This window comes from Mastigoproctus giganteus, chromosome 12 (genome assembly GCF_048544385.1).
Source record: "Mastigoproctus giganteus isolate SK-2022 chromosome 12, ASM4854438v1, whole genome shotgun sequence".
Classification (NCBI taxonomy): domain Eukaryota; kingdom Metazoa; phylum Arthropoda; class Arachnida; order Uropygi; family Thelyphonidae; genus Mastigoproctus; species Mastigoproctus giganteus.
The window spans coordinates 64,916,327-64,943,367 of record NC_143586.1 but is presented as its reverse complement, the minus strand read 5'-3'; the positions used below and the strand labels follow the sequence as shown (position 1 = coordinate 64,943,367).

The following is a 27,041-nucleotide window of genomic DNA, read 5'->3' as shown; positions in this document are numbered from 1 at the left end:
CATTTTTGCTTCCTCGTTAATACTTCTGAATACTACCCTCTGCAATATTTGCATAATGAACCGTAGCTTAAAATGTGCTTGACCTTTTCTTGAGAAAGTTTTGATACATCAGAAATTCATGGACTGCTGAAGTGTACTGGTTCCTATCATACTTTAGTTCATATAGTTGTAAAATATGCTTATCCATTTCAGATAAGCATATTTTAGATCCTACTACTCACAAAAACTTTTTTTTTTTTTTGAAAAATTTATATGTACAGATATGAATTTTAGAGATGTGACCTGAATTTTCTTTAAGGTGGAATTTATCTTTGAGAGACATTTAAATGGATCACATTTATATAATAGACCAAAAGATGGTCTGCTAGTTACAGTGATTTAAATATTATTTTTATTAGTCAGTGGCATACTTAATTACACTAAAGAATTTAGAATTTTGTATAAGTAATGAAATTTAGAAGTTTTTTTTTTCTTTATAGGAAATTCATTTTTTGAACATATTTGAAGAAACATTTATATGAAGTTTAAATAAATAGCAATGAACACATTTACTGAGCATCTATAAATAGTTACGTGATAAGTTTGATAACAGTGGTACATTTTATCTGTAAAAGAATTTTTAAAAATCTTATAGAACTGCTAAAATAACCTCCTGAAATAATCTTAAATGATTTTACATGTGATAAATTTGCTATTCTAAATTATATATATTTTTTATTTTCTCTCAGTTTACTTTACTCTTTAATAATTTTATATATATTTATTTTTTATTTATTTTTAGTTTCTAATAGAAAAGTTACATTACGCAAGATTACTCTACCGATGAAGAGTCAAACACTGCCACGGGCTATGCCCTCCTCGCCTCGCTTACTGAGGACTGGTGCTATTTCAAGAAAGGTACCTACAACACCACCAACCGTCCGACGTCAGTTTTCTCAGCCGCCCATTATTGGATCCTCTCCAAAGGTATCTTTTTAAAATCCAGATATAAACTTCCATTTAATTTTATATCTAATAGGGCTAATATGGAGCTGATTAGATGATAAATATTTTGAAGAAAATTGAACTCTGATCCATCTTTATAGCCATATTTCAGCTATTTTTTAGTCTTGTTATACTTTGAGTATAGTGAAATCTTATTTATGAACATGGAGAGTAGGCATGGGAAACCTAAACAAGCTAGGCATTTGCAGACAAGAAACAGATATTTTACACACACACACACAAAATAGAAAATAGACTGTTTGAACCATTTGAAGGCAGCAGTAGTTCATCTTGTGTAAGAAGAAAGAAGGTGATATCACAATCTGGTAGGCTGAGAAATTTATGGGTCAAGATTGACAAAATCCTTGGTAGAATGGCTACATCATCCTGAAGAATAATCCTACAAACCCGACAACGGAGGAATTCCATACATCAGAAGGGTCCATTACAGGACTGCCCATAGGAAACATTTTGAAGCACTTTAGATGCTCTTTTCATGATTAAAATCTTGGAAGAATTTTTCTCTTTTGATATTTAGGAAACTTTGACATCTTATTTTGAATTCCAAGATTAATTTTGTAACTACTGGCAAATTCAGATTCTGTGATATGCCCCCTGTAGAAAGTAAAACACCTATCTGGAATGTTTGTCTTTTAGAATTTTTTTTCTTTTCCACAAAATATTTATACAATATCTGGCTGTATTGTGCTAGATGATTGACTTGTAACAACAGTCTGTTTGTTACAAGTCAAGGTAACAAAAAAAAATTGAAAAATATTATAATTCATATATTGTTAACAATATTTTTTGTGGTGGGTGCAATTCTACTTATATTGGCTCGACCCAAAATTTACTTTTGGTAAGGATACAGCAGCATGTGGCATCAAGTAGGATGGATGCCTCTGAGTTTGTGTTTCTTGCAATCACTGATGGACACGTGTTTCTTTTTAATGAATCGAAAGTTCTTAATAAACAGCGGGAATATTTTAAATTATTAATTGCCGAAACGTTAGAAATGAGATTAAATGTTGACTCTATTAATATAAGCAGACCTTATAATATTTCAGACTCGTGGATGCTTACACGCATGCATGAATAGTAATTCATACATTGGTCTATATAAATAATCTTGTGTCAGGTGTCGTTAATTTTTTATATAAAACGGGGGATATCATTCGCGAATCACTTTTGTACTTCTTGTGAACACGGTAACAAACCAAATAAGGCGGTCTCTTAAAAGAAGTTATAAAATGGTTTTAAAGTTTAATTTATGTGTGAATTAATGGATATTTATTTGTTTTGTTGTTTTTAGGTTTTTGCGACAATTGTTTTTCAATTCTCATGGTGGCATGTGATGGTTGGTTTTTTGGAGGTTGGTGGCCGCAGTCTTTCTGTAATTCTTTCAGATTTGCTTGACGTGATATGAGAGTTGAAGGCATGATGATTTTAATTAATAGCTATTTTAATTTGATTTATTTATGATTATGCACATTTATTTATAATTATGACTAGCTTCATATTATAATCAATCGCGATTGAGTGTTGGAGATTAACAGTCCTACTAAAAAGGTATGAGGTTTTCTCCTATAATTTAAGATTATAATTGATATGTAAATTTTACATCCAGAAAGTTATTTTATGGCTTAATTTTTTCATAACTTTGAAATTAAAAAAATTTTTTGCAGCGGAGGCAGTCCCCATCTAAAGCCATAGCCACAACAGCCAGAGCTCAAAAATTAAATAGAGCATTAAGCTTGAAAGGAGTCGATCCTAAGTTGGCTCAAGTTATAATGGATGAAATAGTAGATGGAGGACCCATAGTTACTTTTGATGATATTGGTGAGACTTAATTACAATTACTTTGTTACTATGTTATTGAATCAGTGTAGGTTTTGTCTATTAACAAAAATTTTTGAAATGTGTAAAATGTTTCCAGCACGTCTAAAGATTTCTTGAAAGGAGTAAGTAAGCTTTTGCTATTTGAAAAAAACATGTAGTTAGAGATACAGGTTACCCCTGCCGAGCGCAGCTTCACCATGCGTGGATTCGCACTTATGAGGTAGAAGTCCATGTGACATGGATTGTGCCCTACATGGCCAAGATTCACAGTAGCACATTGTATCTGACTCAGCTGTTCTACCCTATTATATAGTATGTAGTTGCTTTACCACAATTGAACGATTGAATTTAGTATCATAATTTCATTCTAAGTGACTTTGTTATCAGAGACAGCTGTTTTGTGGCACTTTGCAGTTTCACGATCAGTCAAAATTTAGCCTCTCTACATTGTACCTACAGTGGTGGACAAAAAAACTGCATCACATGTGAATTTTGCAAATAATGTATTTTGTGCTGCATTGTGGATTGCAGAAATGTTCGAAATGCATTTGTTAGCTGGGATATATATCTCTGTGAATGAAATCCAATAAAAAGACACTACCTGATTGCCATAAATATCTTCCCAAAGGGCAAAATGCGTAATTAATGGAAATATGAGAAATCATACAAATAGCAATCATGACAACCAAACGTACATTTTATTGCATTTACTTGTACCAACTGAAATGACAAGTTAACGTAATAGTATTATGTACTGTAAATCAGCAAAATAAATCCTCAACATTTTATTGTTCCTCCTCGAACTGCAATTACAGCCTTGCAATAATCTCGCATAGAGTTAATCAACTTCTGGATATACAGTTGCCCAATTTCGTGGCACCACACCCTTACAGTGCTCTCCTGCAGCTAAATCTTACTTGTTGGCTTCTTCTGAGCAATTTTAGATTACATTATGTACCAGCAGTTTTCAATAGGGTTCAAATTTTACTGTTGCCGGGCCAGTCCAACCCTGTAGTGCCAGCATTTCTGAGGTATGACTGCAGCTTAAGGGAGAAAAACGGGGGAAAACATTGGTGCAAGTATGTTTTAAGCCTTGTGAGACAAGAAGACAAACTCATCATTAAATCTAAATAGCATAAAACTTACAATTTTGCTATGTGGCAAGGTGCTGGGTCCTGTTGAAAAATGCAGTTTTGGATGTCTGTGTAGTGATCCCTAATAATGGGTTTCAGGCACTCCTCCAAGACAGCAATGTAGGTTTCTGCATTTGCCGTTCCATTAATAAACTTAATTTGCCCCACCCCTTTGCTTGTTATGCATCACCAGACCATCTGACCAATGGGGAACTTTACAATTGGTGTTATGCAGTCAGGATGGTATGCCTCCAATTTTCGTCTTCTGACATATGGCTTCCCACCCAAGCCATGCAGGTTGAATTTCGATTCGTCAGAAAAGATGACCGTGTCTCATTGCGCTTTTGTCCATGAAACATGCGTTTTAGCCCAAGCAACTTGCTTCTTTCCCCTTTGTTGGATTAACAAATGCTGCTTCTTCTTCTTGAGCCGGTAGGCATGCAGACCACATTCCAGAAGCCATCTTTGGATAGTTCGTGCACTTGTTTCAACACCAGAGGCCATCTCAAAGTCCAGTTTTAGATCAGGAGCACTAGCATGGCAATTACGAAAGCATAGCCATTTAAAATATTGATCTTGGGAAGGCGTAGTCACTCTCATGTGGCCTGATCCCAGTCTTCTCTTCACATCACCGGTTTCACGCTTTAATTTCAGCACCCGCGATACTGTTGACTGATGGCAGCTTATTTTAGCAGTGATAGCACATGTAGAAAACTCTTCCTGGGACAGAGCAACAGCTACACTTTTTTCCTTGGTGTCAACATATGGAGCCATGCTTACACCTTTGTAAAATGAGTGTGTTAATGAGCATATTAATGAGAGTGTATACCCTTCCAACGCAGTATTTATAGAAACAGCTGATGCAATACCTTGCAATTACTGTCTGATGCAATAGAAGAGTTATCTGATGCAAAACCTTTGCTTTGCGACAAGCAAAATTGACTGTAATCAAACAATATCTTATGCATTTCACTACAAATGTTACTTTTTTTTTTTTCTTAAGGTGATGCAGTTTTTTTGTCTGCCACTGTACTTTTTTTATTGCAAATATATTTTTCATTTATGTACCTTTCAACTCGACAGTTCTCAGAAACAGCGTGATGTAATACTTGAATGACTCTTTAGTCAACTTGAGTCTATGTTAGCATCGATGCGAGTTTGAGTTGAGTGAATTTATATTTTATTTCAATAGTAACCTTAACGTAATGGCTTCAAATCGTGCCTCCATATCCGAAAGTGATTCCAGGAAGAAAAAATCCAGAAAAATTCTGTCATTGCATGAGTAAACGATTATTTTGGGGAAAATAGAGTGAGGAAGGATGTATGCATCTTGAGCAAAAGAATGATTGCATTGAATCATTGATACAAACAATTAAAAAGTGAGGACAAACTTAAAGCAAGCATTAAGTTGGCAACACTCTGCAAATGCAAAAATCCACTTTTGTTAGTCAATGTGATATGCTTACTGAAAAAATGGAACAGTTATTGAATGTTTGGATCAAAGACCATAGGAATAGAAATGTGCTGCTCAGTTCTAATATGATCACGCACAAGGCCCAGCATATTTATCACAGTCTTACGCTGCTAATGCAAGTGGTGAATCAAGTTTCAGTGCCTCCAAGGGATGGTTCAATAGATTTTATAAAAAGAGCAAATCTGCACAATATTAACATTGTTGATGAGATTGTTTCTGCTGATATGGAGGTCTTTTTTACTGCCAAGGTTGTTGAGAGTCTAAAGCAAGGGCAGATTGTTCTTTTGCTCAGTTAGAAAATACTTTATGGCAGCATATAACTATTTGGTGCACAAGTTCCCACTGAAAAATGTTCTTATAATTGCTGAGGTAGGTAGCACAAATTTCATCAGTTGTGGCAATGCATCATTTTCATACTTGAAAATTTTTTGGACAAGTTTCTACTACTTCTTGGTGTCATTAAGGATAAATAAATAGTTGGGACAATAGGCCCTAACTATTTCTTTATCCTTACTGACACCAGAAGTTACAGCCTGCCAAAGGGTGTCAGATATAATCCATTCATAGAATCTTGTGTAAGTAGTCATTCTTCTGTAAAATGTTTAATGATGAAGTTTTTACCTTATTTTATTTCAGAGTACTCTAGGGTTATCTCCTTGATAATTTTAACTTTAATGGTGTTAGGACCTGAAGCTGAGCAGTTTCTGTGGGTTTTCTATGTTTCATAGTAATAAGAGAATTGTCTGAGATTCTAACAAGCATCTCAAGGAAGACCAAGCTTTGGTTGTTTCCATTTCCTAGAAAAAGCGATGTTAATGCAGGAGTGGAATTATCCTAATTTCCACTTTCACTCAAGGCAGTTATGACTCATCTCTGGAAAAATTTAAGTGCAAAAGTTTGCCAATTTCTCTTGACATTTCTAATGCTTTTGATTATTTTTGGCATAAAAAGCCTCTAAACAAACTTCCATTTTATGGATTTGCCAACTGTTTTTGTAATTGGGTAGCTAGTTTTCTGTCTGACCATTCATTGAGGAAAGAGTTCCAAAAAAAGTTATGAATTATGGAAGTTATACTAATTATTATTATTAGCTATATGGTGCAAGGAAGCCTGAGGCTTATGCTGCACCAGCCAAAAAAAAAAAAAAAAAAAAAATTCTCTAGACACACACACACACACACACACAGATCCAGCTCAGGACCCTGGGTGTGCCAAGCCCATACTTGCCAAATCTAAAAGAAATTAGAGTAATCTTATAATTTAATTAAAGAATGAACTTTACACCCATTATTTGGCTGCTTAACATGTTAATTATTCATCTGTTAGAATGTTTAATTTAGATATCCTCTTTCTCTCTGTGTGTTTAACAGAAGTAAATTTGAAGTTTATGCTCTCTGAACAAAGTGTTTTGTTTAAAGAATGCATCCAGCAAAGAAAAGTTATTGAAGCAGTAACAACATAATGTATATACAGGAAGACAGTAGTATGTTTCTGGTATCTCCATCCATAGAAACATTCTTCAGATGTGAATGTAGATGCAAAATATTTAGCTTGTCAGGAACATCAGTAATTATGCCATTTATATCTAGTGGACCGATGTGGTTCCAATTCCAGATGTGAAGTATTTCAGTTAAGCTGGGGATGTAGGCCTATTATGAGAAACATAGAGCCTAAAAAACTTCAAGGGTTGTGTTAGAGTTGTTAAATATACAAGAACAGTAAGTCTTAATTGTTTATACAGTAATGTTAGAAGTGTCGTCAATAAAATGAGCAAATTCGAACTGCTGGTTAAAACAAGTAACACGGACATAATAGGGCTTATGGAGACATGGTGCCACCCGGAAATTGGGCATGATGAGTTTCAGTACAGCTTGTATAATATATTTAGGAAGGATCGGGTAGATAGAAGGGGTGGTAGGGTAATGCTTCTTATCAGAAGTAGCCTGAGTGCGACGATAGCTTTCCTGGATTCAGACGTTTCACATGCTAGTATAGAATCTGTATGGTGTGAGATAGTTGGAAACAAAGGTATAATGCGAGTAGGAGTAATCTACAGACCAGGTGATTGTGAAGATTATGACAAAAGCCTCTACATTCAAATGGAATGGGCAAGTAAGCGTCAATGTCTTATTATGGGTGATTTCAATTTGCCTCTAATTGATTGGAGAAAATGGGAAGGAAACTCAACATGGGGAACAAAATTTTTAAATCAACTAGATGACTGTTATTTGTATCAACATGTCAGGGAAAGTACTAGAGAAAAGAATATCCTAGACCTCATCATCACACATGAATCAGATGACACAACAGGGCTGAAGGTAGAGGAACCAGTAGCAGGAAGTGATCACGGAGTTCTACGGTGGATGATGATGAGAGAGGTAGCAGAAGTAAAAGGCAAAGGAATGGGTTTTAATTTCAGAAAAGGAAATTACGATGCCGTAAGGTACTACATGGCCTCTATTAACTGGGTAGATATCGTGCAGAAAATGAATACATTTGAACTGTGGTACGCTTTTAAAACATTAATCACAGATGCCTTCAATGCGTATATACCGTTAAAAAAATACTCCAGGAGGAGGGTTCCAAGTTGGATGAATAGTGAAGTTGCCACATTACTCGAGCAGAAAAAGGTGGCATGGAAAAGTTACAGAGCAATAAAAAGTACTGAAGTGTGTAACAGCTACAATATGATCTGTAATAGAGCCACAGAAAAGAGGTTCGACAGGCAAAGGCAGTTTATGAGAAATCACTAGCAAACAGAGCAAAGAGGGGGGGGGAATAAGGAATTCTTCACATATATAAATGCCAAGAAGAGTAGGACAATCCAGATCGGACCTTTACGTAAGGGAAAGGCAATATTATTAAATACACCAGCTGCCGTTGCAGATGAACTCAACAGTTATTTTGCATTGATGTTTACAAATGAAAAACCTTTTGTGGCAATGGGAAATTGTGGGAGCGAAGTTGAAAAATATGTAATTAATGATATTGAAATTTCGCAAGATTATTTAATGAAAAAACTTTCGAGCCTACAGGCCAGTAAGGCTCCTGGAGTTGATGGAATCTACCCCATAATCTTAAGGGAGGTGGCAAGTGAGTGCACTGAACCATTGAGGCTAATTATGTGAGCATCACTAGACTCTGGGGAGATTCCCTTGGATTGGAAAAGTGCCAATGTATCTCCCATACATAAGGGTGGCTCTAAAAGTGAAGTGGGAAATTATCGACCTGTCAGTCTGACTACAGTGGTAGGGAATTTCATGGAGGCAATGATCAAGGGTGGAATTCAGGATCATTTGGATCGAATTGAAATTCTCAAGGATACTCAGCATGGTTTTGTAAAGGGAAAATCATGTTTAACAAATCTGGTTAGCTATTTCGAAAGGGTCACTCACGAGCTGGATTTAGGGAATAATTTCGACATTGTTTATTTAGATTTCAGCAAAGCTTTTGACTCAGTCCCACATGAGCGGTTGCTTTATAAGCTGGAACAGGTTGGAATCACTGGGAAAATCCTTAGATGGATAGCAGGATGGCTTCAGGGCAGTAGGCAGAGGGTTGTGATAAATGGCTATTTCTCAGATTGGGTTGATGTAAGAAGTGGGTTCCCCAAGGATCAGTATTAGGACCACTGTTGTTTTTAATTTTCATAAACGACATTGATGAAGGGATAGAGGGCGTGATGTCTAAATTTGCAGATGATGTTAAAATTGGTAGTGGTTAATGATCACTGTCAAGCTGAGCTTCTTCAGAGAGACCTAGATAGACTTCAGGAATGGTCAGAAAAATGGCAGCTATGCTTTAATCCAACAAAGTGTAAGGCATTACACCTGGGAAACAGTAATCCCAAAATAACTTATTCACTTGGTGGAGTTCAACTAAACCCAGTACTGGAGGAAAGGGACTTGGTTGTTACGATACGGTCAGACATGAAATTCTCTGAGCATTGTTTTTTTTTTTTTTTGTAGTTGTTGGTGCATCAGCTTCTGTGGCCATAATGCACCTCCCAAGGTTTTTGCAGTACTTTGATCCAAGCCCAAGGCGGGATTCAAACCCGCGACCTTTGAGTTGCTAGGCAGGCACTTTGCCCACCTGGCTAGCCCAGTCAGCTCTGAGCATTGTAAACAGGTTGCAAGGAAGGCCCATGGCGTCCTATCTATGATGTATCGAACTGTTGCAAGTAGAGATAGGGACATGATAATCCTATTATATAAGGCTTTTGTTAGACCACACTTGGAATACTGTGTTCAAGTATGGAGACCGCACCTAAAGAAAGACATCGAGCTTCTTGAAAGGGTGCAAAGAAGGGTCACTCGCTTGGTGAGATCGGCAAAAGGGCGTCCTTATGAAGAAAGACTTTGAATATGTGGGTTGCAGAGTTTGGAAACTAGACACCTTAGAGGAAATTTGATTTGAGGTGTTTAAGGCTCTGAGAGGCATCAGTAAAATGAATGAGGATGAAAGTTTCAAGATTATAAATGATGCTAGAACTAGGGGACATAAATTCAAGTTACGGGGAAAATGTTTAGATTGGACTGCAGGAAATTTTATTTTAGCCAGAGAGTTATAAATTACTTGAATAAGTTGCCTACATGGGTGGTAGAGAGGCTGACAGTTTGGAGAAATTCAAAGGTCATCTGGATAGTACCTTTGGGTCAGGGAAGCGCATAGGATGATAGGTTTAATTTCCTTTTTTTTTATTAATTATTATTTATTATTTTTTTTATCAGTGTTTTTTGGCTGGTGCAGCATAAATCATAGGCTTTCTTGCACCATGCAGCCATTACTAATACTAACAGAACAGGGCTCCTTGAAAATCTGTTAGAGAACAAATAACTTCCCTTACCATCTGAATTATTTAAAAACAGGAAGCCCTGCTGGTTTCAGTTCACTGACAAACTGCACAGTACTTGTTCAGCACTAGCTTCCATTGGTGAATTATACAGATAAAAGAAAACCATACTGCAGTGCTTTCAGACATTTGTCTGAAGTGCTGCAGTATGCAATTTGTTAGAAAGGGAACAAATCACTCTGCCTTTAACTGGTAACTGATTAGTAATTAATTATTTGTAAAATTAAACATTATATCACAACAAAAGGAAAGTTGTGTAACTAGTAATACTGAAGGAGTGTGCCACCTGAATTTGAGTGAGGTTGGCAGAACTTCAGCAGTAAGCACTGGTTACATTGTGTAATTTTTCCTTCGATGATTGTATAGTAATGTTTAATTTTAAAAATTATTATTTAAATTATACCATGTTTTTATTTTCACCTTTGTCATTAGTTTAAAATAAGAATGATAACTTAAATAGCTATAAAGGATAAATCCAATATATTTAGAACAGAATCTATGCTAGCAGATTTCTGAATAAGTATGTTAAAATGAAGTGTACAATAATACAAAACATAATTTTGGAAATAATTAATTAATATTGCTCATATAAGAATTTTGCTGGGCATTTCAGAAAATTTCAATCTGAATATTATATCAAACCAAGGCACATGTTGAAACCTCAATTTATAGCTTTTTATAAAGTATTCTTATGTAGTAATACAACTTGGCTTGTTACTTAATATATTAACATAGTAAAGTAATGTCAGGCTGTTCTGTTGTAGTACAGCTTGACTTATTTTATTATATTAATATACAGGGTATTTCAGCACTGAAGTGTTATCACACAATTTTAGATATAGGCATAAAAATATGTGCAAATATGACAAAGGTCCAAGTTCTCACTCATGTGGACCTTTTTTCTTATTTTTGGATAAAATTTTGAATGTGTTATTAAAATTGGACTGTTTGGATTCAATTTCTAAATTTTGAATTGTTTATAAACTTTTTTTTTTCTTCTTTTTTTCCCTCTTTTTGCAATGGCATATTTGTTCCGCCTCCTTGGTTTAGTTTAGCAATGTCAGTAGCTTACTTCATAAATTAACAGAAACTGATGATTTTCATACAAAAAAAAAAACAAATGTAGTGGTTGTAAATATCAAAGAGACAGCACACAGCTGTCCTTGTACAGTTAAATGTATAAACTGAAGAGCAAACATCACATGCAATCATTGTTTTTGTTTTCTTTTCTCTTCAATTAAATCTATTTGCATTTGTTTCAGAAGTACATTGAAATTTTTAGGCTAAGCAGAGGACGGGGAAACAACTTTCTCATTTAAAAAAAAAAGCAGTTATGCAAAATTTTAATTTAGAAACTGTAAAAACAGCAAGCATAGATCGCTTTTTTTTTTTTTTTTTTTTTTTTTTGTTTGTGAAGAATGGGGAAAAATGAGTCAATTTTAACTTAAATTCAAAAAGTTTTTTAGAAAACAAGTAGCCTAAACCTTAATAACAAGTGAGGTAGACGTTGGTGCCTTTTAATTGAAACATCCTGTATAAGAATATTCTAGAAAATGTCTTTGCTTCTTTGTAGTTCTTAAAAGTGGTTATGTTGTACAGGGTGATTTTTTTTTTTTTTTTTTTTTTTTTTTATTATTATTTATTTATTTTTTTTTCTTTCTCATCACACCATTTTCTTTGTCTGCAGAACATAAAATATTGTTTAGGAATGGAAATGAACACTTGAACTATATTTAGTATTTGAATAAATTCATGCCATAATATGTTCAATGTGTCGTACACTTTATCAATTTATCACAAAGTGTGAAGTTGTGAAGAACATGCTCCAATATTTCTTTCGATACAGAAAAAATTTCGCCTTCAATCACTTTCTTTAGTGAAAAAGTAATTTTTGGATTATTCCAAACCACTGTCTTTGAGATAATCCCAGAGATAAAAATCACGAGTTTAAATCACACCAATGGTTTATTGTTATGTGCCTCAGCAAACAATAAGGAATGGTAATCAATGGACACTGCTCATTATGGACTAATGTTATTAGTGGACTCCCTTAGGGTTCAGTATTGGGTCCATTGTTGTTTTCTGTATTTATAAATTGTATTGATGATGGTATATCAAGCTTAATGTCCAAGTTTTCAGACAATACGAAGGTTGGCAGGGTTGTTAAGGACACTAATGACAGTACACTGCTGCAACAGGATCTAGAAAAGTTCAGCAGATGGGCTTGAGAGGTGGCAAATGAAGTTTAACATTGATAAATGTAAAGTACTACATATGGGAAGCAGCAACCCCAGAGTGACGTATCAACTCTGTGGTACTACACTGACAGTGGTAGAGAACGAAAAGGACCTGGGGATAATTGTGTAGACAGATATGAAGTTTTCTGAGCAGTGCAGACTGTCTGCAAGAGTCGCTCATAGTGTCTTGTCAATGATATACAGGAATTTTTTCTAGCAGGGATAAGGAGGTGATTATCCCCTTGTATAAGGCAATGGTCAGGCCACACCTTGAGTACTGTATACAGGTCTAGAGGCCTCATTTTAAGAAGGATGTAGAGCTGTTGGAACGAGTACAGAGAAGGGCAACAAGATTAGTGAATGGAACAAAGGGTTGCTCTTATGAACAAAGGCTTAAATTTTGCAAATTACAGTGTCTGGAGACTTAGGCACCTGCGAGGTGATCTAATTGAGGTGTATAAAGCTTTGAATGAGCTTGAGCATGCTCAATGCTGATGGAATTCTTCCTCTTGCTCAGAATAATCATTTGAGAGGGCATAAATTCAAATTGAGGAAAGACAGATGTAGTATAGATGTGCGGAAGTTTGCCTTTAGCCAGCGGGTGGTTGGTTGATGGAACAGACTTCCATCCTTTGTTGTGGGAGTTGATAGCCTAAATAAATTTAAGGCTGAGCTGGACAGGTACTGGGAACGAACAGAGGGGTGGAATGGGAGCGTGTTGTTTCTTTTTGGCTGATGCTGCATAAGCTTGCTTTCTTGCATCATATGCCTCTACTAATGCTAATGGTGACTTTTTTGACTTTTGTCAAAAAATTTCATCCAGGAACTCCGCTCCAGAATAACCCCTGCAGTATGGGCTCTTGCACCAGCTTGTTGAAATCAACTGTCATCCACATCATTTCCATAACCATAAAAAAAAAAATCCTATTGACACTGAAGTAAACATCATTTGTGATGTTTCCATAGACAAATACTGGCCCAAAAATGCCAAAATCAAAGCATACACATGTCGATCCTTTTTGCAGTCATCATACATGCTTTTGTCCATTTAATAAACTGTCATGTGATAATGTGGATTCTCCAGAGCAGAAATTCTTGCATTTTGCTTATTCACATATCCATCTAAATGAAAGTGTGCTTCATCAGAAAATCAGACTTTATTTATAATATCAGGTTCTTGATCTGAGAGTACACTGAATTCCACAGCAAATGGAACATACTGTTCTTTCACATTTGGTGTTAGTTGCTGGCTTGGCTGGATTTCGAAAGCTGTGCACACAAATCACTTCACTTAATATTCCTTACTGTGGTGTAAGGCATCCTCATCTGTTGTGAAAGTTTACACACTCTTCCTTGAGCTTTGAAGCAAGATTTCTCAATCTTCATCAACCTCAAACCCTCTTTGGCATGGTGTGGGCCTGCACAACCATTCCTTTTTTCTAAAACGCTGCCTATTCTATAAAATTGATCCACTAACCTCAACACTGTTTAGTTTATTGGTTCATCAGACATGCATGTTTTGGTATCTTCTATGAGCAGAAACAATTGAATTCTGACTTCTTTAGTATTCTGTAATAATAAACACTTTTGCTCAATGCTGTACATTGCTATTTTCTTTGTCAGCTAGAGGGTTGCCAACCAAACAAACCCTTTCTCTAATGATGTTGTTGGTACAAAAAATCTAAAGTTTTTCAAATCTGCAAAGAAAAGAAATATGATGAATAAAAAATCACCCTGTAATTGACATTATTAATTATACTTTTATGAATAAAATTTAATACTCTGATATATACTGCAGGTAAAAAATAATAAAAAAAAAAATTTGTTTTAAACTTTTCTTGTTTGGTAAGTTATTATTCTCTAACATTACAGCTGGTCAAGAAGTTGCTAAACAAGCCCTGCGAGAAATGGTAATTTTACCAACATTACGACCAGAAGTAAGTGATGGCATGACTAATTTTCTATCAGTGAAGGTATTTTTTTTCCTGTTGATTTTATTTCTAGCTTTGTTTCAACAGAACATCAAGAATAGATATGAGGTGCCGCTCTTACATAACAAGACTTGCAATAAAATAAATAAAATGAAATATTTCGTACCTTACAAGTTATTCCCTACAAAATAATTGCCTTGGGCTCGCACACACTATTCCATTGGAAGTCATCTTCTGTAAGCCCTCTTAACACTTCGGTCATTTTTTTTCTGAATGCTTTTGGTAGACTTAAAATGGGTTACCTTAAGTACAATTTTCAGTTTAGGGAAGAGAACAAGTCTGGCAACTAGAGTGTTTCCACACACAAGGATTTGTTTTTTTTTTTTTTTGTTATTATTATTTTTTTTTTTTTTTTGTTTTGGCCAGAAACTGGTAAACAAAGAGCACATTGTGTGCTGGAGCATTGTCTTGATGGAATATCCAACTATCTTTCCACAGTGTCTTCAGATTTTTTTCACACCGCCCGGGCAGAACTTCAGTGTAGTATGTTTGATTGACAGCCTGATTTGGTGGGATGTATTCAGCCATAATAATTCCTTTAATAGTGAAGAAAAGATGAGGCTTGGTTTCCATTTTTGGTTTTGACATTCTTGCTTTTTTTTTTTTTTTTTTTTTTTTGCCTTGGGGATTTTGTTTTCCATTGCACTGATAGTCTTTTAGTTTCTGGGTTGTACTGGAATGACAAACTTTCATCACAAGTAATTATATTCAAAGTCTGAATCTTTAGTTTTTTTAAAACATCTTCACAAACTTGGAATCTTCTCATTCTTTGATCTTTGTTCAAATTTTTTGCACCATCTTGGGACACTTTTCTCATGCCTAAATTTTCAGTTAAAATTTGTCTAACTGTTTTTCTTTGTTCATACTGAATGCTGATGCAACCATTCTAATGCTTAAATGACAATCACTTTTAATTGGTGACCTTACCTGTTCCACATCATCATCAGGTTTCATGGATACTGGACTGCCTGGCCTTACAGTTCTCTCTTCCTTTTAAAAATCTTCATGCCTTCACACATGAGATCTTTATTTTTCCCATAAATTTTGCATAACAATGCATAACTTTTAGTTGGTGTTTTCTTTAGTTTTGTTAAAATTCGTGCCATCTTTGTTTCACAGGTGGCACTTGGCATGTGTAGTGGCTGTGTGCACAGTCTCATTATTTAATTGCTGTGCCTTGTATAATAATGCATACATGCTGTTTGAGGATGAAATTACAAAAATCATGTGGTGTATAGATAACAAGCTAAGTTTCTTTGGCTAATATGCAAAGCACAAGTTCTATTAGATTCTTTCCTATATTTGATTGATTTTGGTTATATCAAACTCAGCCATACTATTAACGAAATAAGTGCTGTTGTGTATTTAAGTAGATCTCCTATGATGTCTCCTATAGAAGACTATATACAATCTGCTAAAATTAAAAGAAAGTTGATGAGAAAGCACAGGGAAAAGATCACCACATTATTGGCTCAAATACTCAAGCACTTTCTGCTTTGCCAAACCAGTAATTAGCAGTAGATGTTGAAATCCAGATATGTCTTAAGCCTTTGCTGCAGTCATAATGGATATGAAAGCAGAACAATCATGTACTACATGTTAATAATGTAGAAAATGGAAGCAGAAATCCTCCATATGTTAAGTACTGCATTTGGTGATGCTTGTTTAAGTGTAAGTTTGCCGTTTGCCATTTGTCATTGGTTTTTTTTTATATGTGTATTTTAATATAAAAAATTTCGAAGACGTTTGCTTTTTCACAGAACACAACTTAACAAGATCCAGGGTTGCTATTCATTCCTTTGTGTTTATTTTAATTACAATGTTTGAATTAACTGCAGAACAACAATCAATAACAAAAATTGTAGATATCATCTTAAGACTTTATAATTAAAAAAAAAAAAACTATGCATATTAATACACATTGTTTAATATCCATATCCACAAAAAATGTGTGTGGATGCCTTTGCTGACTATCCTAAAACAGTCAGCAAAGGCATCTAAAGAGATTATGTTCAGTTGGTGGTTACGTTTTTCTTTATGTCCTCAAATCCCTTTCCTTTGATATATCTTGACTGAATAAACTATGAGCAGACGCAATTTTCCCTCAGTAGCCCTTGTGCCGTTAAGCCAAATACCAACAACAACCCTTTCCTTTGAGGACACTTTTGAGGACCTTGGGAAAGAGGAAGAAGTCCACTGGTGCTAAATCAGTAGAGTAGGGTTGATCTATATGATGCCATGATTTGTCAGAAATGTATTCACAACAAGTGTGGAATGGATGGTGGCATTGTCGTGCAACAAGAACCAGTGCCTTTCTTTCAAAATCACAGCCTTACCCAGGAAATGTTCTTCACTGGTCTTTGAAGCACCTGTATATAGAATGCAGCATTGACTCCCTCTTGGGTACAAATTCCTTATGAATCGCACCCTATTTGTCAAAGAACAGGGTCAGCATTGGTGATGATTTTGAAGTCCACTGCATGCTCTGATGCTCTCTCTGGGTTGTGCTGAAACATCCAACTCATCTACAGTGACAGTGCATTCAAGGAAATTAGGATTGTCTTGATAAGTCTGGATGAAGTATTTGCATGATGACACTCTGTTGCTTCTGCTCAACTGAGGCTGTGAGCCACAAATTTTGTACAGACCTTCCTTTCCCTAAATCTTCATGCAGAATTTGACGAATTGTTTCCTAATTCATGTCAAACTCATCAGTTTGTGAGGATCAAACAATGATCTCTTGCCACAATTTCCTAACTTTTGTGACTCTGTCCTCATTTCAAGAGGTTGATGGATGCCGACTCCTTGGGCCACAAAAATATCCTCACATATGTCTTTGAACCACTTTTACCATTCAAACATGCTAGTACAACTTAACATTTCATCACTATAAACACTTTTTAATATTTCATGTTTCCTTCCAGATTTTCTCAGTTTAAAGAAAAATTTGATATTTGTTCTTTGCTCCATTTCAAAATTGTGACACAGAACGTTAATGCTACTGATGAAACTGGTTGTTACTTGCAACCTGCTAGCCTACTGGACAATCTCTGTACCACCATCTGTTGGAGGAAGTTTGAGCTACAACATACCACTTCAGTTTATTTTCAAACTGATCAAATATGACCACAACAGAATCAGTCCGGGAACTTTATTGCCACGCCTCGTATACATACAGTAAGTAGCCGATATACATTCCAGGACTTCTTACTTAAGTTGAGTTTTATTTAACTTGGGAATGACTAATAAAATATTGCTACTATATCCCTGATATGCCAAAAACCACATAATATCCTCAGAAGAGTTAAGAAAAATAGTTATATTTTTCAATTAATTAGTTATATATTTTTAATTCATTCAATTAAAAACTTTATCTGAGGACAGTGGTGAAGTAGCCAGAGTGGCAAATAAGAAAAGAAAACATAAAAGGAAGAAAAAATGCACGTTGTTGCGCTGTAAAAACTGATATGTATTTTGTAGCCTTGGCTACTATAGTTGCCTTCATTGGTGCTGATCCCTTCACTGCTTCTCCTATTCAGTCTTTGTCCTTTATTATTGTGCTTACTGTTGACGCTGACAAATCTAAATTCCGCACGATACTTGTTAATGTTTGACCATTTTCATACATCCTTATTATTTTAATTTTCTGATCCAAATCGATTGCTTTTCTTTTCTTGGTAGATTTACTAGTACTGCTGTCACTTGAGGTGGAAACACTGTCACCTCATGGGAGCTCACATGTAAACATGTCAAATGTGTAGGAGCTATATTTCCCATTTAGTTTATTGGTTGGAGACACAGTTATCATTGGCTGTATTCACAAGATAACATGTTGACCTACAAGGCAGACTCTCATTTTTCTGTTCGAACAGAAATTTCATGAGACGTGATAGCATGAGCAGAGGAAAATGGAGGAAATGCTAATAGAAAATTAAATTACGAGTAAGTAATGCTGTTTTGAGTGCACAAGTAAGAATATCTGAAAACCAACATCAATGCTCCTATGCCTATTTTGAAGCACCCTCCACTTCAACCAGCTACTCGGCATACTCACCACAAATGTCCAGTCACATAGACACTCAAAAATGCCCAAAGGAGGCAAACAGACCAACAGTATTACAATTAACAAATTTAGATGACGAACAAGTCAATCATTTCAATTTGTACAACTCATAACATGTTAAAAGTTCAATTTTTAGCATTGAGAAGTAGTTTTTTGTTGTTATTAAATTTAATTTAAAAATTGTCTTATTTTTACAGAATAAATCCTTATTCAAAATTAAACTTAACAGTATTTCAACTTTCCTTAAACATAAACTAATTTTTTCTTTGATTTGAATTTTGAAATTGCATGTTTTGTCCTTATGTCATCCTTAATTAGGAAATTAAATTCTTCTTTATTCATCTGTAAGCACATCTTAAAACAATTTTCATCTTCTAAGTCCTGTAGTAAATGATGGAATTTGCCCTTTTCTGTTCTCCTCTTGTTTGTCATGTATCTTTTGTTTTCTTGCCTATAAGAAAAGGCTACATGAATTTTCTAAATCTTCTTCAAAATCTGAAGAGGATGAACTGTGGCAATTCATTTCGCTTCAGCTTTCCCCAAAGAGAACAACAGATATATAACATGATGTGGTAGTAATGTGTCTCCTATGACAGACTTCACAGTTTACACTAAACAGTGAAATGATGTGAGCCTGTCTGGGGTCACATGCTCACTTTTTACTAATGCACATTCTGGAGGTCACTACCATAAAACAATAAAAACAATTTGCCATTTCCTGTTTATTGGGCTTTTCTGTTAGTGCAATCTATTATAAAAATTAAGCTCCGATCTATTTTGCATTTGCGATACCGATAGCTGGATTTCTGTGAATTTTTACGTTATCATGGTTGAAATGTGTGTTTCCTTCGCTGAAATCCTCAGTCATATAAAAAAAACAAAAATAAATTTTCAGAATCTTCTCTTCGTTCCTATTTTTTACGCTTGTTACTCTGTATCTCACTTGCGCAACTTGTGTGTGCCGTATTTTTGGTAGAGCTACTGTGAATGGGGATGGCTGTCAGTTCACATTTAACAAGTGCTATAACAGAGGATGGTTGTACTTGCCAAGGGGTCAAAGACTAGTGTCATTTGAGTTGTTAATGAATGGAAAAATTCCCAGAAATTTGTTACCTATTGCATAATTTATTAATAATTGATCCTTTCATAGATGTCAACTGGACCAATTAAAAGAAAGCTATCAGGCTTTCAAAGTCAACACTTAAGGGAGAGAAAGAAAGTAAGAAAGAATCAGTTACTTCAATGATTACATTATTCAGTTTAGTCCATTGACATAAATTAAATAAACTTTAAATTATGTACTTTTTCCAAATATTCTGATTTCTTCACGAATTCTTTTAACTCTTCCTTTTTTTTCAATTAAAATTAATAACACATTTTCAATTTGCAGATCTCAGAATAAAATATCAAATTTAACAATCTTTATAGAAATTGAAATATGCAATAACTTTGATCTGCACAGATTATTAGACAATATTTTAATTGGTCCAAATCAGAAAAAATGAGCTTTCTTCAAATTTAATTAAAGTAACGTTGCCATTTATATATTAGATCTGCGTGGTCCCCCCCCCTCCCACAATAAACCAGCATTAATTAACATAATGTGAGTGAGTTTGTGCATTATAATCCTTTTTTTTTTTTGTGCCATAAAAAATCAAAAAACAAACAACCAACATAATGTGAGTGTCATTCTGTTTTTTTTTTTTATTATTAGTCATTTATGCTATAAATCCCCCCCCCCCCCCGTTGCTTCTTCTGTATATATGTATTTTACTATATTTTGTTGTATTTGCACTTTGTGGAAATTATCCACTTGGCTTGCACATTCTTAATTTAATTGGTATTTGTAATTTAGTTTAACTTACATTTCATATAAAAGTACATTTTTATGTAATATTTGTTTTCGTTAATAACTGCAGTCCTGTCTAGATGGTCCTGCATTACTTTAACTATTGACTCCATTATTTTCCTGGGAACAGATGCTAAGCTAACAGGTCTGTAATTGCACACATTGCCATTTGAGCTCCCCCCCCCCTTTGTGAACTGGGGCTTATCTCCATTCCATGAGAGCCTCCCCCGAATCCAAGGGTGCTCTTATAATTATGGCTAAGGTTTGCTTACCTCCTTTAATATAATTAGATAGATTCTATCCACCACAGGTGCTTTTTGTATGTTTAGCTTCCCATTAGAGTTTGATAAACTCTTGGCATTCCCTTTCCTGGCAAATTCTGCATGTGTGAATGTTTTAATTTAGCAAAATGCAAGTTCTTACATTTGGGGAATAGCAACCACAAAATAACTTATACACTTGGTGGGGTTGAACTGAAAACAATATAGGAATAAAGGCATCTGGAGCATTTATTTATATTGGCAGATATGAAGTTTTCTGAGCAATATAAACAGATGTCCAGGAAAGCTCATGGTATCTTATCAATGATATAATATCGGTGTGTAGATACACCATAGACAACTCTTAAGAAACTACAAAGTAGTTGTTGGCATCATTTGCTCTTTCTCATTGTGCTCTGCCTTCACGATGAGTTGCCATGATATTGCACTACCTCGAATAAGTAACGCTTCACTAATAGAGAAGACTATTGTTACTTATTCTCAGTGAGTACCACCACCCAGACATGTTTCAAGGCTATTGGCCTATCATCAGTGGGTGGGCAGGTACCCTGGTATTGCAGACATGACGACCCAGTTGTGAAGATATTTTAAAATAACTAAATGCACAAGGCATAATACATTAAGAGTTTAATATCTATATAATATCAGTGTGTAGATACACCATAGACAACTCTTAAGAAACTACAAAGTAGTTGTAGGCTTCTCTATTAGTGAAGCGTTACTTATTCGAGGTAGTGCAATATCATGGCAACTCGTCGTGAAGGTAGAGCACAATATGAGAAAGAGCAAATGATGCCTACAACAACTACTTTGTAGTTTCTTAAGAGTTGTCTATGATGTATCTACACACCGATATTATATAGATATTAAACTCTTAATGTATTATGCCTTGTGCATTTAGTTATTTTAAATACTTATCAATGATTTATCGAACAGTACATGTAGAAATAGGGAGGTCATAATCCCACAGCATAAGGCAATTGTAAGACCACATTTGGAATACTATGTCCAAGTATAAAGACCTAATCTGAGAAAATGTGTTACTTGAAAGGACCCCAAGACAGGCAACTTGCATGGTGAGATCAGCAAAAGGGCAATTGTATGTGGAAGAACTCTGATTATATGGGCTACAGAGCTTGGCAGCCAAACACCTTAGAGTGGACCTGATTGAGCTTTATAAGCCCTGAGAGGAGGGGGGGGTTAGTAGGTTAGTAAAATAAAGGAAGGTGGAATTTCACTGTTATAAAGGATTCCAGAACTGGGAACCATAAATTCAGATTACAGGGGAAGAAATTTATACTATGTCGGCAGGGAGTTTTTTTTTTTTTTTTTTTTTTTGCTTGAAAATCATTGGTTACTGGTAGTTTCCTTTCAGGTAGTTGAAGCTGATAGTTTGAAGAAATTCGATGGTTATCAGATTATCGAGGTTATCAGTCGGTGCACATGCAAGGAGGGAAGCATATAATTGTTTTGTATTTTCTTCTCTCTCTGTTGGTGCACCAAAAGCTCATGATTGAACTGTAGGCTAATACTAATGCTGAGTGGTTGGGAAGGGAAGGCATTGCAGATTTACAGAATGTCCTCCCTTGGTAACAAAACCTTAAAGGGTGGTGATAATGCTAAATGTATCAGCATCTATAAATTTGTGCTAGTTGGGGGCCAACTAGCACAAAATTTAAAGTATAATTTGGCATTTTTATCTGAAGCATCATATGTACTTCTGTTTTTCTTTCTCATTATATATTTTTTTTAAGGGTACATTACCAGAATGATTTTGCAGCTAATTCCTTTGGTAACTTCACTGTGCCCGAGTTTCTTTTTCCAAATTTTGAACAGGTGCTTGAAGGGATAAAATAATATAGCTAATAAAAATAAGTTAATCACATATTGAGAAAATGGAAAAAAGTAGGGTCTGAGCTTCCACTACATTAACCCATACACAGATTTTGACAGTTTATTCTCGATTATGTTTATGTACAAAAATCAGCAATCTGCATGTTCCAAGGTTGCCAATTTTCAGTCGTTGCAACAGCATATTTAAAAAATTTGCATATTTTTACTGAACTAATATGAAAATTTATATTTTTAGCTATTCACAGGTCTTAGGGCACCTCCAAGAGGATTGCTGCTATTCGGTCCACCTGGAAATGGAAAAACAATGCTTGTAAGTCATCTGTAAACATTTGTGTGTGTTTGTGTGAAGATTTAGGCTTACTTCAATTTAATATTTGTTTTATAGAAATCTGAATTATATGAGGTGTATTTTTGGAAGGTGCTGATATCTAATTTTTATCATGAGATAGAATTTCTGAGGAAACAAAATATGCATACTACTTTTCACCGTAGCCTTGCTTCTGTAAATGTGGCTTCCAACAACGACTCTGCCATCTGCATGAATCAAAGTTACTGCCATAGAGAAGGACTTTTATATACTGGAAACCTGCTAGCTTAGTGCTGATCTTTCCCGTAGACTCATTTTTCATAACAACCAAAAATCTCATCGAGTTAAGTAGAGAGAATGAGAAATGTTGCAATAGTTATATATGTGGCTATGTGTCAGATAAGTTGTCACATGTTAAACACCTAGAGGTTATCAAGGAAAGAACCATTTATCAAGTAAGAATGTTGAGTTTTCATATTCTTTGACAGTACAATCCATAAATATATTACCTTTTGTTGATAACATGACAGCATACTTTCACTGAGACTGGCAAGGAGCTTTCTATTTCTTGTGGTCTGTTTGGTACCCATCTGCTTTGTTGATAATTTTTATTTTCAGATAATCAGGGAGAGTAATGTTAACAGGACCACCAGAAATGCCTGTGTGGGATATAATCTCTTGCTCTGTGGTCACATATGACATGGACCATGCATTCCATTGTTTTGTTGCTGTGGTTTTTGTTGTCTAGAGTCTAGACTAACCTTCCTGGACAAACTGTGCTTTTGAACAGTGAATGTTACACTCGTCACTTATTTAGAAACCTTTTTGAATCCCTTTGAAACTGGAGGAATTCTTAAAGGCTTCTCCAATCAAGGCTGTAGTCAGCTAATCTCAGGCAGAGAGAATAGGGGTTTTCTCCATGAACCATTAAATTTTTTTATTTTTTTTAATTCTTCACAATATACAATTTGCACCAGGAATATATGCTTGATAGACATAATGTGTAATAAAAATTATGAAGTGTGGACCACAGTCTCTAATTTACACCAGGGATGTGTTCCTACAAATGGCAACATATATAGAAACAATGTAAATCAGACATCTTTTTTACATTTGTGCATTCATATGTTATGAAGGGGAGATTCATTTTTGTGTTCAAATTTTTGGACTTGCTAATTTAATTTAAGCTTCACTTAACTATTTGCCAAGAGCAAAAATTAAAAAAACAAATATAAAATAAGAAATACAGTGTATGTGTGTATGTGTGTGTGTAAAACTTTTAAGAGATAGAATTGAAGATATAAACTGGATAGGATATGGAAAATGTACCTAAGTGTGCAAAGCAGCAGCAATGGATGCAAATGTAAGTATATGCATATTAAATAAAGATGATGGTAGTGCAAAACGTCTGGAAAGCCACAAGCCAAAAAGGAAGATAGTGGAGAAAGTGGTAACCTTTAAAATACAAATGTGGTAACTTTTTTTAAAAATAAAAATTTCCCGCCTTTATCTGATGTAGGCTGCTGTTATTTTTATTTTTAAAAAAAGTTACCACATTTGTATTTTAAAGGTTACCACTTTCTCGGCTATCTTCCTTTTTGGCCTGTGGCTTTCCGGATGTTTCGCACTACCATAATCTTTATTTTTGTCATAATTTTTTTTTTTTTTTTTTTAAATATTCACACACGCACACAGGAACTCCCTGACTTACGTAAGGAATGCTACATGAGTCGGGTTTATGTAAGTCGGAATTTCCCCCATGCTTGTGCAGCACTCACAACTGTGCTCACTGAATTGATTGAATCAAAAAAGATGTAGAAGTGGGGTAAATCCCTGGTGCAGTTAGACCTGAAAATACTCTGAATCAAAAAAGAAACGTTCGACGAACATGTAAATGGAATTATTTATTGTATTTCAACTTTTTATCTCATGCGTGGCAAAAATTACAAAAGAGTGCAATTTAAAAAAAAAAAAAAAAAAAAAAAAAAAGAGACAGGCATTAACATCAGTAAGTTTTACTTCTCAAGCATAGTTGCCAGAATCAACCTCTTCAGCTGATAAGTACGCCGCTGCGGAGGTTGAGGACTGTGAAGATTTAGAAGGGGTCAACCGCTCAACCTTACGAAAGAACATGACTGGACAGTGGCTTTTTTCTTTTCATCGCAGATTTCTTTGTAGCAAGCAAGCATAGCATTCACCCATAAGCATATCATATCAAGCATAACTGAGAGCAATGTGGAGGAGAAATTGTTGAAGTTAAACATAAGAAAAGCACCTGGGGTGGATGGGATCTATCCAATTATATTAAAGGAGGTGGCAAAGCAGCTAAGCAAACCCTTAGCCATAATTATGAGAGCATCCTTGGACTCAGGGAGGTTCCCATGGACTGGAGATGTGCAAATGTATCCCCAATTCACAAAGGGGGATTGAAGGGTGACACGAGTAATTACAGACCAGTTAGTTTAACTTCTGTTCCGGGTAAAATAATGGAGTCACTGGTTAAAGATGCATTGCAGGATCATCTAGACAAGACTGCAGCAATAATTCAGACACAGCATGGGTTTGTTAAGGGAAAGTCTTGTCTGACAAATTTGATAGGATATTATGATGTGGTTACAAAGGAACTGGATGCAAAAAATAATTTTGATATCATATATTTGGATTTCAGGAAAGCTTTTGACACTGTTGCGCATGAAAGACTATTGTACAAATTGGAGCAGAATGGTATTAAGGGTAAGTTGCTACAATGGATAAAAGGATGGTTAAGTGGGAGAAGACAGAGGGTAGTAATCAATGGGTGCTGTTCTTCGTTGGATTAATGTTATTAGTGGAGTCCCACAGGGTTTGGTGTTGGGTCCACTGTTGTTTTTTATATTTATCAATGATATTGATGAAGGTATATCAGGCTTAGTGTCGAAGTTTGCAGATGATACAAAGGTTGGCAGGGTTGTTAATGACAGTAATGGCAGTTTGCTACTGCAACAGGATCCAGATAATTTGGGCAGATGGGCTAAGAAGTGGCAACTGAAGTTTAACCTTGACAAATGCAAAGTACTGCATATGGGTAGAAGTAACCCCAGAGAAATGTACCAACTGTGTGGTACTACACTTAAGGTGGTAGAAAATGAAAAAGACCTGGGAGTAGTTGTGCAGGCAGATATGAAGTTTTCTGAGCAATGCAGACAGGCTGCCAGGGCAGGTCATGGGGTTTTGTCAATGATATATAGGAATTTTGCTGGCAGGGAAAAGGAGGTGATTGTTCCTCTGTATAAGGCAATGGTCAGGGCATGCCTTGAGTACTGCGTACAGGTCTGGAGGCCTCATTTTAGGAAGGATGTCAATTTGCTTGAAAGTGTACAGAGAAGGGCAAGAAGGTTGGTGAGGGGAATGAAGGGATCCTCTTACTAAGAGGCTTAGGTTCTGCAAATTGCAGTGGCTGGAGACTAGGCACCTGCGCGGTGATCTGATTGAGGTGTATAAGGCCTTGAATGGGTTGAGCACGCTGAATTCTGATGGGATCCTTCCACTTGTTCAGATTACGAACCTAAGGGGGCATAAATTCAAATTAAGAAAAGACAGAGGTAGAATAGATGTGCGGAAATTTGCCTTTAGCCAGCGGGTGGTTAATTGCTGGAACAAACTTCCATCTGTCGTTGTGGAAGTTGATAGGTTGAATAAATTTGAGGAACTGTACAGGCATTTGGAGGGAATGGTGTGATTTTTTTTTTTTTTTTGGCTGATGCTGCATAAGCTCATACACATGCTTTCTTGCATCACATGCCACTACTACCACCCCTCTCTTAACTTTTAAGAACCGTTCGCTGTCGCGATCCATCTTCTCAAACCTCGCCATTGTCGATGCAATTTCACAAAATGCCATTGCCATCTCTCTCTGGTGATGAAGCGCCTTGACTCCTCATTTGGTTCATTTTGAGCTTCATTAGCATTTTCTTCTCTCACTATCGCTGCCTGCAAGTCAATAAGTTCTTCGTTAGATAATTCTTCCTCTTAATTCCTCTACATCTTTGGCATCAACCTCCAACTGAAGTAGCTCTGCAACCTTCACAATCTTATCTGTAACCTCCTCTTTCAAATCCTTCAAAGCCTTTTACGTGCCATGGGCATATTTTCTTCTGTGTGATATTTAAACAACTTTTAGTAGTTTCCACCCAGGCCT

General features: G+C 35.5%; 1 protein-coding gene across 1 annotated transcript in view; it reads left to right on the top strand.

Moving 5' to 3' along the window:
- The window catches only part of spas (spastin), a 280,837-nt gene that overhangs the window by 159,873 nt on the left and 93,923 nt on the right, over positions 1–27,041 (top strand). Inside the window, exons 5-8 of the mRNA XM_090386532.1 lie at positions 782–966; positions 2,670–2,823; positions 14,392–14,456; positions 22,793–22,867. Of these exons, the coding sequence (XP_090242658.1) occupies positions 782–966; positions 2,670–2,823; positions 14,392–14,456; positions 22,793–22,867 (479 nt within the window). The remainder of the gene's footprint in view (positions 1–781; positions 967–2,669; positions 2,824–14,391; positions 14,457–22,792; positions 22,868–27,041) is intronic.